The sequence below is a fragment of the Hemibagrus wyckioides genome, linkage group LG13 (genome assembly GCF_019097595.1).
Source record: "Hemibagrus wyckioides isolate EC202008001 linkage group LG13, SWU_Hwy_1.0, whole genome shotgun sequence".
NCBI classification, from domain to species: Eukaryota; Metazoa; Chordata; class Actinopteri; order Siluriformes; family Bagridae; genus Hemibagrus; species Hemibagrus wyckioides.
In genome coordinates this window covers 17,852,449-17,866,929 of record NC_080722.1, presented here as the reverse complement: position 1 = coordinate 17,866,929, position 14,481 = coordinate 17,852,449, and the positions used below count along the sequence as shown (strand labels likewise).

Here is a 14,481-nt window from a genome sequence, read left to right as displayed (position 1 = left end):
ACACTCTAAAACAGAACAAAAATCCCCACAAAAAAATACATTTTTTGATGTCTGGTACACAGATTTAACCCTTAAAATCCCACTTATTTGGTAAATAAGTAAACCTTAAAGCACATAATGCAGTAGTTAATATAAATGAGTGTGAGGAATGTAGAGAAGTGTCTGGTCTCAGATCTTTTAAAGGGTTAAATTTCAGTAGATTAAAAAAAAGTTGTTACACTGTCACAGTGGACAGTGGTGCTGGGATTACTGTCAGTGTAGAGTTTTCCATGTCCTGTTTAGGTTTCTTCCTGATTCTTCTCCTACACCTAAAAAACATACCAGACAGTTTGAGTATGTTAAGAGTGAATTTGTGTGATGGCCTCGTATGCTATCCAGGGTGTATCACATTCCCACTTTACGCTCGGAGTTCTGGTGACAGGCTCAGGATCCACCATGACGCTGACTAGATAAAGATGAAAGAATGAATAAATAATAAACTGCTTGACATGGAGGTTCTATAAAACCAATGAGTTAAACAATAAAAAGAACATAAAACACCTAAAATGCCTCACCATCTTCCTGGATATGATTTAAACATTCTCCCAAACGATTACTATGTCTGTCTAATAACAAGATACATTTGCATATTGCTTCACAATAACTTCTTATATTGCATGATGCAATATCACTTTCCTGTTGCAATATTTTCTCACAGCCTCCTACAGCAAAACTCTTGCAATGACAGTTTTTCTTTCTTTTTTTTCCTTTTTTTGACCAGCCTGCTCACTCAAATGAATTCCCCCCCGAAAGGATTCGTAAAAAATAATAATAAAATTCAATTCAATTTCATTTCTTTAGTGCTTTTAACAATAGTCATTGCCATAACTCTGCTTTACACAAATCCTGATACAAATCTAGATCCATAATGAGCAAGTCAGGAGTGACAATGGCAAGGAAAATGTCCCTGAAATGACATGAGGAAGAAACCGCATTCAAAAAGGGAACCAGACCCTTGTGGGTGACACCAGATAGTGGGATTATGAATCATTACAGTATACAGGGGTAGCAGAGTAAAGGATAAACAGACTAGGTGTGTCGAAGGATGTTCAGTGTGAGCATATTGTGAATAAGAATCCCGGGATAACTTCAGAACGGCGTTTTTGATTACAGTCCTTATGTAGAAATCTACAGTCTCCAGGTTTATCATCTAAAGCAAGGGTGAGGCTTGAAAGTGTTTTCAGGAAATGTGATTTCTAAAGTTTATGCAAAGTATAAAGTTAAGGGTGACTTTACAGTTTAGGCAAATGCGTCATCAAGTGTGTGTACAGCAAGCAGATGTGGACAGGAAGACAGCACTTGAAACTTCCTTTTCAAGCTTGGTGATTTTAGTCTTCCCAACACACATACACACAGACTCAGACACACACACACAGAGCTCATCACAGTTGTAGCACAAGCTTCAGAGCCCAATAAAGAAAGAAAGAAAGTGTCCCATTAAACACTTTCCTGTTAAAAGCAGATAGCAAGTTGCTGAAGCTCTTCAGCAAGCTGTTTATACTAAAAATGCCCCAAATGGATTCTGGATGTCTTTGAAACAACAACAAAGTGGAAAAGCACGTCTTTGATGGAGAAATCAATGGCGCTGCGTCTTACCAAGCATATGGTGATGGGGGTTTCATAGCTCCTGGAATACTCCGTTGACCATGTCAGAACTCTGGCTTTCATCCACGTTGAGATGAATTTGCTGAGGAATGCTAGCGGTGCAGATGGCTCCATTATGCATTGGGCCTCTAAAGGTGTAAAAAAGGTGATGGCTTCCTATAATCATAAACTTGTCATTAGAGAAAATGTTTCTGGGAACTAATGGGTAGCATCTCCAGGCATTTACTTTGAGATGGAACTAAACTGTGTAAGCTCTTGTTAATTAAAGTAGACAAGTAAAGGCCTGCTCATATTTCCCCGAATCATGGGAATTTCTGATTGCTGTTTTTTGTGGATATGCTTGTGTGTGACCATCACAGATGCTACATCACACTGACCCAGTCCCTCCACCTGACCATGAGCGGAGCCCCAGCTGGTCCGGCAGGCACGGGGAAAACCGAGACCACCAAAGACCTGGGCCGAGCGCTTGGCATCATGGTGTACGTCTTCAACTGCTCCGAGCAGATGGACTACAAGGTGAAAACCTGCACCATGTGCAATGCCTATATATCTTCAGTCATGAATTTTTCTTCCTCTTCTTTCAGGAAAATCGTTTTGCATTTGCATCTGCTTTCACCTCCAGCAAATCTCTTGGTGTGTTGTTTTAATTGAGAGGAAGTTAGGGTCGAAGAGTTCACTCCAGGTTTTCTGATGCATGTGTGTTCTTCCAGCGCTGCTTCCACCCAGCCTCACATGTCCTTCTTTTTCATTTCTCTCTCTTTCTCCAGCTCTCTTTCCTTACTTGTCCATCATCTCCTGAGCTGTGTATTAAAGCAAAGCAAAGCTGTCCTGTGCCAACATGGAGGCCAGCAGATTAGTAAAGCTCTGATGCCTAGGCTTATTTACCTCCTAAGCTGTGTCACCTATCTCCTCAATATTCCGTCCTCGTCGCTGCTTGTCGCTGTATTCACTAGTCGTGAGAAAAAGCCATATAATATGACAGTCAATAGAGACGCAGCACTAATCTCTTTATCCAGCTTGTACCTGCCGAGGCTGCTGCATCATTACTGACCCTGGTTGCGTACCGCAGTATGATCCTGGTCAGAAAGCAAGAGTGAGAATAAAATTATATACTGAGAGGCTAATAAGAAAAAGAGAAAAGGGGTGGGACTTGAAGATCACTCATACCCACAATCAATCAACACTTCTTTGATATTTAATAGTCCTGTGTCCCCTGCACATTAAAAAAGCCCTGCTGCTCTGCTTAGGGTTATTGCATGACGTTTTTTGAATATGAATGAAACACAGGCTTATTAGCAAACACTAGGACACTGGCGCGTATGGAAGGAGTGCAAATTATGCAGGCTTCTCATGACTCAGACGATAAAAAGGGAACGCCGGAACGGCTATGATTCGGTCATCGCACCGCATCTGTTCACTATCATCTGCTCCGAAGTGATTCAGCTGAGACTCTAACCACCATCTAACACTGTCTCTTTTTTTCTATCTTGTCTTTCTCTCATCCCATAGTCCTGTGGAAACATCTACAAAGGCCTGGCGCAGACAGGAGCCTGGGGCTGCTTTGACGAGTTTAACAGGATCTCCGTGGAGGTGTTGTCTGTGGTCGCGGTGCAGGTGAGATCTCAACTCACGTTAGCATCACGTTAACCCTGGAATGGGTTCGTAAGTATGCTTGTGTGAGGTTGATTAAGAAAAATAAGCATTCAGCTTTAATAGGAAAATAATAGGGAAAGGTAATAATAATAATTATTATATCATCTGCGCAGTGAGGAGGAAATGGATGATGGATTTTTTTTGTTGATTCTGCAGGATTTTTAGGTGGTTCTCTATGAAATTATCAGTATAATCCTTTTACAAATCAGAACTCCACGTGGCTGACATTTTTTACTGTCGATCTGCCACTCAACTGTTTGAACCAGATTTATTTCCATTCACGTTATTTACAAAGTGTGAAATAAAATTAATAATTTTTCTTACAACTAGCCACTGTTGATGTTAGCTATGTATTTGTTTTACCTTGGCGAAAAGTAAGTGTCGTATGAGTGCAGTCAAGAGCGTGTGAGATTGGGGAAGGGAAAAGGGAAGAGGCTTCGAGTTAATATTGAGGAGTTCAGGACACCTGGGAAATCATTTCACAGGAATCATTCCTTATCTCCTGTTTTATTGGCAACAAAAAGACTGCTTTTTCGAGGATGTTTGTATGACAGCTTGTACTAACGTATGTACTCCGATGTTAAATTCCACAGTGTCCATACAAAATCTGTAAAGGTTGGCAGGTTTTATAATACAATATAATCTGAGTAAATGTCACAGGATATTGTGCAGTATAAAATTATGTAGAGATGATTGAATTCTTATAGCACACAAACCTATAATGCTACAGGAAATACACTGGTAGCCCTGGTACTATGCAGAGACTTTCTGGTTTTCACACTGCACACGTTCGCTGTGGTCCGAAATTGAGTGATTGTTCCAGGCAACCCAACAGCACTGGACTGGTTTCAGACTCACTTGATTCTATCGATCCCTGGCGCAGTTCATCTTCCCTCATCACAATCGCACATAGAGGACGCAACCGTATTGACTCAACAGATTTTGTGTTATTTTGGTGATTTGTAGCAAGGCACCTCACCGGGATTTTCTGTATCCCACAGTGCCACTCATAGAAACTAATGGGGAGATGGAGGAAATGTGGTAGCTTAGTGGGTAAGTTGTAGCTTAGTGTTTAAGGTGTTGGACTATTGATCGGAAGGTTGTGAGTTTGAATCCCAGGGCCACCAAGCTGCCTCTGCTGAGCCCCTGAGCAAGGCCCTTAAACCTTAACTGCTTTTGCAAAAAGTTACATAAAAATGTAAGTTGCTCTGGATGCCAGAAATGTGAAATATAAATGTAATGATGTCATAATCAGCACGTGTTTGCATTTATGGAAATCGCAGCAGGATTCCAGTGCAACTGAACTCACACCACCTCCTACAGAGAGTCTCGGGTTCGATACCATGAGGCACTTAAGGTCCACACGACAGCTTTAATAATTTTTCATGCAAAACCTGCTCTGTTTTAGACTAAACTGCCCATTTGAAAGCCTCATTACTTTAGGCAACTGGCTTCTTTCTTGCTTTTCCATTCACAATCTCATCTACTAAATCATTAAGTCCAGCTGTTTAACAAGCTCATTTAGCTCAATTTAGTTTAGAGTTAATTTTTAATCTGAGCTCTGGTTTATAGTTATCCATGTTTCTAAGTATGGCCCTGTGCATCAGTTACAAATTCAAGCTTTTACACCAACAGCATTTATGAATCAATTTCAGATTCTGTGACTTTACATTAATTCCTTTGTGTTACTGTAATGAACTCTTGCATGAAAAAGGGGTTATACTGTATAATGCTTAGCAAAATGGGCAATCATTCTAATCATTCAGTGTAAATCTACACTCGTTAAGGGCCTCTAATGACCAGAGCAGCAAAACTTAGAACCTTCCGAATGCTGCAGGAAAACCCATAAAGAACCAGTGGGTTAAATTTCCTTTAAACTTCTTTTAATTAGCAGCTACAAAAGCCATTTTGCGTTACATTTGCTTTTAGAGCGTGCCCGTCAGGCTTGTATGTGGCACATTCTTGAGAAATTACACGACAAGGTAAGTCTTAATTACCCGCTCTCAAATACCTGCCTCTAGACATAATCTACCCCTGAAGGTGGATCATTTTTATAAACTTGGGAATGACCCATGTACGCATTTGATCAGTGGTGCATTTTGCCAAGAAATGTGCTTCACTAAAGCAGAACACGTTTAACGGCACATTTCAGGGGCTGGTGACTCAGAGATAGTTGAGAATGAAAGCAGCTCTGGATTTTCTTTAAGCGTCACTGCTACAGTCTGAATCCTTAAAATGTCAGAGAAATGAATGGCCTTTTTTTTGGTGCTGTGACGAATAATGATTCTTTTTTTGGTATTTTTTGGTGGTGTACTGAATGAAGAATGAAGGATGATCGTACCAAGTTTTGGAACATGAGAGTAGCACTGTCGGGGGCGTTAATGTGCCCCCTCTTCCTGTGCACTCGCAACACACAAGTGGCTGTTTGGAGGAGAAGGAGGATTGCTTGATAATCCATTCTATTTAAACCTAACTGCAGACAGGATGAGAGAATACACAACGTTTTATTCAATGTTGAGAATGCTCAAGTTTTGTACATGAGAACTGTTGCTTAGGCAAAAAAAAAATACAAACAGAAGGAGGCCAGTAGACATAGCAGTATTGAGACAAATTAGTCCAGCTCAGCTTTTCACTATGGGAGGCACAGCACTGGTGGTAAATGGCCTCCTTAATATGGAACACTTTATTTTCCTCCTAAATGCTACAAGTCGAAAAGATGTGCCAATTTAACTCCCCAAACTGGCTGTGATTTTTCACGGAAATTCAATTTCCTTTGAAGCAAAGCTTACTTTGATTTTCTGCATCGTTCAGTTGAGATGCTCACCTCTAAGATATAACGTCAATGTCATCGATGTAGACTTGTAGACTTCAGTGAAGTTCACTTGAGGACACCGGTGCAATGATTAGGCTACATGACACTGGCATTATAACAGTCTAATGCCATTGTTTATCTGCCTCTGGAATACATCATCTAGTGCTGCGAGGGCGTTTAGTCGGAATCATTTGCATTTACAGCAAACACCAAACTGCTTCCAGGAAGCTGCTGCACAGGTGGAATACATTATGATATGATTTTCTGATGTGGGAAGCAATTGCTGGCATCCCCATTGAATATTTATCTGATGTACAGCGGAATCTGCTCCCTCTTGGCAATCAAACAGGATGAACTGGATGAGAGATATAGGACGAAGAGTTAGTGCATATGGCTATGTGATGTCTGCCTTGCATGTTTGGCACAACTGCACAACTTTGAGTTACACTCAGAGCAAAGCAAAACGCCGTGATTTCCCTTGATGATGAAAAGCATTCCAATCTTTGTGCTGCTTTAACCACCACTTCTTGACTTGAAGTAGTTCGGCGCATGAATGGAGTAAACGGATACATCTAGCTCATTGATATCATTGCAGTCTAGGATGAGCATTACAACCTCCTCAAATACTTCTGTAGAGAATTTTATTTATTTGATTTCAAGTCATGATTTCATTAAAAATGCTAAATACACTAGGCATAAAAGAGTAGCTAGAAAGCATGAAAATGATCCTTAGATTTGATCCTTAGCAACAGGTGTCGTCTGTATTATCAGGTGAAAAGTATCCAGGATGCCATTCGGGACAAGAAGAAACGCTTTAACTTTATGGGTGAGGAAGTGAACCTGGTGCCTTCTGTGGGGATCTTTATCACGATGAATCCAGGCTACGCCGGCAGGACGGAGCTGCCTGAGAATTTGAAAGCTCTCTTTCGGTAAGTCTGGAATATATAAAATTTAAAAAATGTTAGTTTTGGTAAATTGCTGTGGTATAACAGAAATAAAATACAAGCTGTTATTGGCATGGTGATCTTGGTGTGCATTTTTTGTATGAATCAAAATGAGATCTTGTAGTTTGTGTGAGAGTATAGTTGTGTTTTTTCATGGCTCTCCTGCAGTCCCTGTGCCATGGTAGTACCAGACTTCGAGCTCATCTGTGAGATCATGCTGGTAGCAGAAGGTTTTATCGAGGCCAGGCTGTTGGCCCGGAAGTTCATCACCCTCTACCAGCTCTGCAAGGAGCTTCTGTCCAAACAGGTAAAGAACATGGACACAGTTTAAGTACCTACTCCATAAATCAAACCTTCAACATATTCTTTGTTTAAGGTGTTTCCAAGACTATTCTTTAAGCCTTTTCAGGCAGCGCTTAATCCTGGGTTATCTGCATTCGAAACCTCACTTTGTATCCTGGTTAGAGGAACAAATTTTACACTTGAAGTGGTGTAAACACTGTTTCTTTAGAGCAATGAAACCCTTTTTGCGGTGTTCGGCACAGACTGGTGCACCTGGTCAACTATGCAACTTGAAAAAGCCAAAAAATATGTAGAAAGCTGTGAAAGATACCCAATATCTGCTCGGGTTCAGAACAACAGACCTGTCTTTTTATCCTCACTTTTATTCTCATTCCTCCTCCAGTCCAAACTCATGCTTGCTAGGTTGATTGACATCATTTTTGACATCGATTGGTGGTTGGTTGGATGGATGGATGGATGGATGGATGGATGGATGGATGAATGAATGATTGGATGGATGGATGGATGGATGGATGGATTCAATACTTTTATTCTGATGCTAAAGCATGAGACAAGCCGTTATTGAAACGTGAAACAAGGTAACCCAGTATCCTGTTTATGATTTATGACTATTTCTGGTGTGAAAAGTTCTTCCTTTTACTCTATCAGTAGTGTAAGGATGATTATGATGGATATGTTTGACATGTGAAGCCAGACAGCTTGGAACATGAAGTCAGCCACAACATTTGAACAAACTGCTGCTCACAGGGAAACCTACCACACACAGAGTAAAGCACTTTCTGCCCTCTTACCCATACATGACCTCACAGATGGCCACGATTGGCCAGTGACACTGTGATATGATGTGACAGGGGAGAGAGAGAGTGTGCTCTCCATCTCACACAGTCAGCATGGCTCATTTCGCTTCCTTGGCTCTCAGCCACAGATGGCTGCAGCACTGTCAGGATTTGACCTAAGAAAGATGGGACAGTTTCCAGAGGGAATTATTTAGAGGTTAAGTGTTATCATGTTACTACAACTGAACTCAAAAGTGGTGCAGTTTCCCCATTTGCTTATGAAAATTGCAAAATAAACAGAATTACTTTTTATTGTGATGGATGCATGAATGCATGAAAGACAATAATACCATTATTTTTCATTAGTTTTTATTTTGAATATGCACATTTTAAACCAAATTTAAACAATGTTTTTAGGGCTCTTTTGTGAGTGTTTTTGTTTAAAACAAACAATTTCTAAGCCATGTGGGTCAATTTTTAGTAATCTCATGTGGCTGCCAAGAAAGTTTGACTATTAAAACAGTATTTTTACAAAAGCACTCTTCCATCCAATTCCATTTCTCTTCATTTTCTATAAAGGCCACATTTTGACAGTTGCAGTTGCAGGACCACTTGACCTGGCAATTATAACCTACTGTGTTTGACTTCAGTATTTTAAAACGTCCAAACACTTTCAGGCAAAAAGGTCACTACTTCTATATAGCATGATAAATATTTTTAATGATACTGTTTAGGGAATAACAAAAAATTTTGTTAAGTCAGATATTTAATGCAGTATTGGGGTCAAAGCATTTGGGCTTTTTGGTAGAGTAAAACATAGAGCTGAACTGAGAAAATGTGGTGTCAAACGTTTTACATAAACTGATGCACATCATATATTAAAATACACTATGTATAAAATACCCAAAGAACTGCACAAGTTTCTTGTAATATGTTAAATTAAATTGTGTATTTTAGAAATGATCTTACTGGACCTTTAATTTGCCGAGCATGTTTGCCTTGTACCTCTGGGGTTGGGGTTTTATTCCCACCTGTGATCTGTGTGTTCTTCTCAAGCTTTACTGGTTTCTTCCTCCAGTCCAAACACATGCATGCTAGGTTGATTGGCATCTCTAAATTGCCAGTAGTGTGTGTAAATGGGTATGTGTATGATTGTGCCCTGTGATGGTCTGCCACTTTGTCCAGGGTGTCCCCTGCCTTCTGCCCCAAAAGTCCTGGGATATACTTCAGGCTCCACATGAAACTGTGTAGGATAGGTGGTTCAGAAGAAGGATGGATGGATGGATGGAATAATGGATGGATGGATGGACAGGTGGGTGGGTGGTTGGATAGATGGGTGATCGGATGGATGGATAATTGGATGGATGGATGGATGGATGGACGGGTGGGTGGGCTGTTGGATGGATGGATGGATGGACGGGTGGGTGGGCGGATGGATGGACGGGTGGGTGGGTGGTTGGATGGATGGACAGGTGGGTGGGCGGTTGGATGGATGGATGGATGGATGGATGGATGGATGGATGGACGGGTGGGTGGGTGGTTGGATGGATGGATGGATGGGTGGGTGGGTGGTTGGATGGATGGATGGCTGTTTGGATGGGTGGATGAATGGATGGATGGATGGACGAGTGGGTGGATGGATAGATGGATGGGTGGGTGGGTGGTTGGATAGTTGGATGGACAGGTGGGTGGGTGTTTGGATGGGTGGATGATCGGATGGATGGATAATTGGATCGAAGGATGAATGGATAATTGGATGGATAGATGGATGGATGGATGGATGGATGGAACGGGTGGGTGGGCGTTTGGATGGATGGATGGACGGGTGGTTGGATAGTTGGATGGACAGGTGGGTGGGTGTTTGGACGGATGGATGATCGGATGGATGGATAATTGGATCGAAGGATGAATGGATAATTGGATGGATAGATGGATGGATGGATGGAACGGGTGGGTGGGCGTTTGGATGGATGGATGGATGGATGGATGGACGGGTGGGTGGGTGTTTGGATGGATGGATGGACGGGTGGGTGGGCGGTTGGATGGATGGACGGGTGGGTGGGCAGTTGAATGGATGGATGTGTGGGTGGGAGGTTGGATGGATGGATGGATGGGTTGATGATTGAATGGATGGATGGGTGGATTAATGGATGGATGGACGGGTGGGTGGTTGGATAGATGGATGATCGGATGGGTGGATAATTGGATGGACGGTTGGATGGATGGATAGATGGATGGATGGATGGATGGACGGGTGGGTGGGCGATTGGATGGATGGACAAGTGGGTGGGCAGATGGGTGGGTGGTTGGACAGGCGGTTGGATGGGTGGATGATTGGAAGGATGGATGGATGGGTGTTTGGACGAGTGGATGGATGGGTGGGTGGTTGGATGGATGGACAGGTGGGTGGGCAGTTGGATGGATGGATGGATGGGTGGGTGGGTGGGTGGGTGGGCGGTTGGATGGGTGGATGGGTGGTTGGACAGGCGGGTGGATGATTGGATGGATGGGTGGATGGATGGGTGGACAGGTGGATGATCCAATGGATGGATGGACGGATGGATGGATAATTGGATGGATGGATGGATGGAGGGATAGATAGATGGATGGACGGATGGGTGGGTGTTTGGATGGGTGGATGATCGGATGAATGGATGGATGGATAGTTGGATAGATGGATGGATGGATGGATGGGTGGGTGGGCAGTTGGATGGATGGACGGGTGGGTGGGAGGTCGGATGGATGGATGGATGAATGGGTGGGTGGTTGGATGGGCAATTGGATGGGTTGATGATTGAATGGATGGATGGGTGGATTAATGGATGGATGCTTAGTTAGATGGATGGATGGATGGATGGTTAGATGGATGGTTAGATTGATGGCTGGATGGATGGATGCTTAGTTAGATGGATGGATGGTTAGATTGATGGCTGGATGAATGGAAAGATGGATGGATGGATGGATGCATGCATGGAAATTTAATTTCAGTTCTTTTCCTTGTCATGAACAACCATGCAGTCTGAGCAGTGAATAATTATAATAATAATAATACATATATATTCATATGATGATGGAATATTACCTTTCTCCCAAGTCACAACATTGTCCATGTTTTCGTCATTAATGAAACTGTTTGCTCTTATATTTTTTTTTAATCTGGCTGGCTAAAAAAAATAAATGATAATTTAATACAGTGTGGATTTGTATCAAGTATCATGTAAGATTTTGTGTCCTCTATCTCACTGGTGTATCTCAGGACCACTACGACTGGGGACTCCGAGCCATAAAGTCTGTGCTGGTGGTGGCCGGCTCTCTGAAGAGAGGTGATCCAGAGCGACCTGAAGATCAAGTGCTCATGAGGGCTCTGAGAGACTTTAACGTGCCAAAGATTGTGACAGATGATATGCCTGTCTTCATGGGTCTCATCGGAGACCTGTTCCCTGCTCTGGATGTCCCCCGTAAAAGGGACCTGGACTTTGAAAAGTTTGTCAAACAGTCTGTACTGGACCTCAAGCTGCAAGCTGAAGACAACTTTGTGCTTAAGGTGAGGGATCCTGTGCATAGCTTTGTTGTAAAACACAGATTTTCGATCAATGATATTGGTGTTAGATTATTTTGAGTTTAGGTAACTAAAAGTGGACTTTCACACATGCATGCTTGGGTTTTCTCCAGGTTCTTTACTTTCTTCCCACATCCCAAAATCATGCTATTAGAGTGCCTACAATGAATTTTCTCACTGTGGGATTGAGTGTGTGTGTGTGCATGGTGCTCTGTGATTGATTAGCATCCAATCCAGTGTGTATTCCCACCTTCCATCCAGGCTCTCTATCCTCCGTGACCCTGACCAGGAAAAAAGCATTATAGAACTCACAAAAGCAGGCTTTAGATAGAGTGTTGCTGTCTCTTTTTTATCGATACTTTATTAAGCTATTTTTACTGCTTTGTCCGTGAAATTAAATTAGGTGATTAAAACTGTGAACACACACACAAGGTTTTGCAAGGCTGTCTATCTTGCTTTTTCATGCAGCATCAACAGAAACTTACTGCAGCACACCCATCTATAAATACACTTCATTCTTAACCACTCGCAGGTGTAACCACTCACGTTACCCATGACTTCTTTGAGAAGTCCGCCTCACATTCATACCCGGTGCCTGACCATGGGCCCACTGCCACAAGCTGTTACTGAATATGAGTAAATGAATCATTGAATCAATGAATCACTGAATCAATGAATCAATGGCTTCAGATTAGCTGCAGAAAGTACAGGTATCCCTGAACTTCATTATTCTCAAGCTGCTTGAGACACCAGTCTTGTTTAGAGGAACCTGACAAGGACAGCCGTCAGTACCAATCTCTCTCTCTCTCTCTCTCTCTCTCTCTCTCTCTCAACTCACTATTCTCTCAGTCTCTCACTTCCGGACATTCCCTACTGTTTCTCTTTCTCTCCTTTATCTGCTCTCAATCTTTCAGCAAGGTCATATATGGATGATATACTGTGTATGCTAAATTACACAATTTAAGCCTGACATGTGCTTTATCCAGTAGACAGACATTATATTTCAGTAATCAAAATAATCAAATGATTCTTGGTGCTGTTACTCTGGCTTATCCATGCGGCATAATAGGCTTCTAAATGAAACCATTACTCCTCAAAGAGCTGTCATTTCATATCAGCCCACAACTGACAGGTGTTACAGAGCATATCTCTCTAGTGAGAGGTTTGAGAAGAGCTCAAAATGTCAAGATGTCTTCAGCAGAGGGCTTGGGAATGGCCCTGATGCTGCAATCACTCTTTTTGTCTTTTCTCCTTGCCAGCTCTGCTTTTATTTTTTTGCACATAGCCTTCGGTTAAGAGCCATAAACCCGCTGGTGTGTTTGTGCCAAATAGACATTAGCGTCAAAGGAGTCTGAAACTGGATATATTGGACAAATATAAGAAAACAGGAATTACAGTGTAATAGTGCCTCAGGTGCTGGGGCTGAGTTCTAATTTCCAGCATTAGGCCGAGTCTCGGATATCAGCGCCGCTGCTCTCGCCCGAGCCAGGGGAAATAAGTGCAATCTTGAACAGGTCAAAGAGCCACCCAAACAGGATAACAGCACTCCATCAGTGGAGGCTGAGCTCTGAGTGAGGTGTTTAACCCCTGCCATGGTGCAAGCGAAGATGCTAAGGTATCTGACTCGAGCTCAGCTGTGCCCTGGACTTTGATATACCTCTTGCACTGTGATTTGCACAAGAAAGGGAGAGTGGAGACAAGGAGGGGGGCACAGAGTTAAGATTTTTTTTTTCCCCTAACCCTTAGCTACTGTCCCTGACGAACCAGCCCACAGACATTGCTTCAAAGATGCAATCATTCATTCCTTTGAACCACAGAAACAGCTCTGAGGAGCCCAACGGGATACAACGTCAATGCCATTGATTAAACACGCCATCTCTCAATCACATTCCCTCTGTCTCTCTATGTCTATCTCATTTCTTGCTCTTTCTCTCTGTAGTCTTCATCTCTTTCTTGCTGTCTGTCTCTTTTCCACTCATCTCACACCCTGTCTCCCACTCTCTCCTCTCTGAGGACTTCTCTCGTTTAATGCTTCTTGTTCTTATCACACTCCAGAAATGTCCCAATCGTTCACCATTCAGCCAGATGGGTCTAGCTGAGCAGCCTGATCTTCATCAGAGATGTCGTGTGTGAGCGACAAGCCCTGCCAGCACAATCCTACACCAGCTGATCCCGATTGTCAGGGCTCGTCTGCTTCTATTCCGCCGCCATGTCGGATTTGGGAATGAATCTGTGTACCTAAAGCTTCTTGCGCTATGCTTAAAAGTGAAATTTCTCCTCTGCAGGTGGTTCAGCTAGAGGAGCTCTTGGCGGTTCGACACTCTGTGTTTGTGGTCGGAAACGCTGGAACGGGCAAATCACAAGTGCTCAAGTCTCTCCACAAGACCTACCAGAACATGAAGCGCAAACCTGTATGGGCTGACCTTAACCCCAAAGCTGTCACGAATGATGAGCTTTTCGGCATCATAAACCCAGCCACAAGAGAGTGGAAAGATGGTGAGGGCTGGCTCTGGGTTTCGTGCCTTTCATTCAAAAAGACTTTCTTTTTAAATGATCCTGCCTGTTCCCCCCGATTGCCCGTTGTTTTGTAGCATGACACTGAGAATAGGATTTCATTTCAGGGCTGTTTTCTAATATCATGCGCGAGTTGGCCAACATCAGCCACGCCGGGCCCAAGTGGATTGTGCTGGACGGCGATATTGATCCAATGTGGATTGAGTCTTTGAACACAGTAATGGACGATAACAAGGTACAGCTCAGAGCTTTCACGTTTCGGCTCAGTGAACGCCA

The 14,481-nt window shown here is 42.8% G+C and overlaps 1 protein-coding gene across 2 annotated transcripts in view; it reads left to right on the top strand.

Annotated features, from left to right (window-relative positions):
* The window catches only part of dnah9 (dynein, axonemal, heavy chain 9), a 90,223-nt gene that overhangs the window by 19,310 nt on the left and 56,432 nt on the right, over positions 1 to 14,481 (top strand). For both annotated transcript variants that reach the window (XM_058407213.1, XM_058407212.1), the window contains exons 27-33: positions 2,004 to 2,160; positions 3,154 to 3,258; positions 6,881 to 7,038; positions 7,222 to 7,360; positions 11,389 to 11,676; positions 13,977 to 14,187; positions 14,313 to 14,440. In XM_058407213.1, coding sequence (XP_058263196.1) covers positions 2,004 to 2,160; positions 3,154 to 3,258; positions 6,881 to 7,038; positions 7,222 to 7,360; positions 11,389 to 11,676; positions 13,977 to 14,187; positions 14,313 to 14,440 — 1,186 coding nt within the window. The remainder of the gene's footprint in view (positions 1 to 2,003; positions 2,161 to 3,153; positions 3,259 to 6,880; positions 7,039 to 7,221; positions 7,361 to 11,388; positions 11,677 to 13,976; positions 14,188 to 14,312; positions 14,441 to 14,481) is intronic.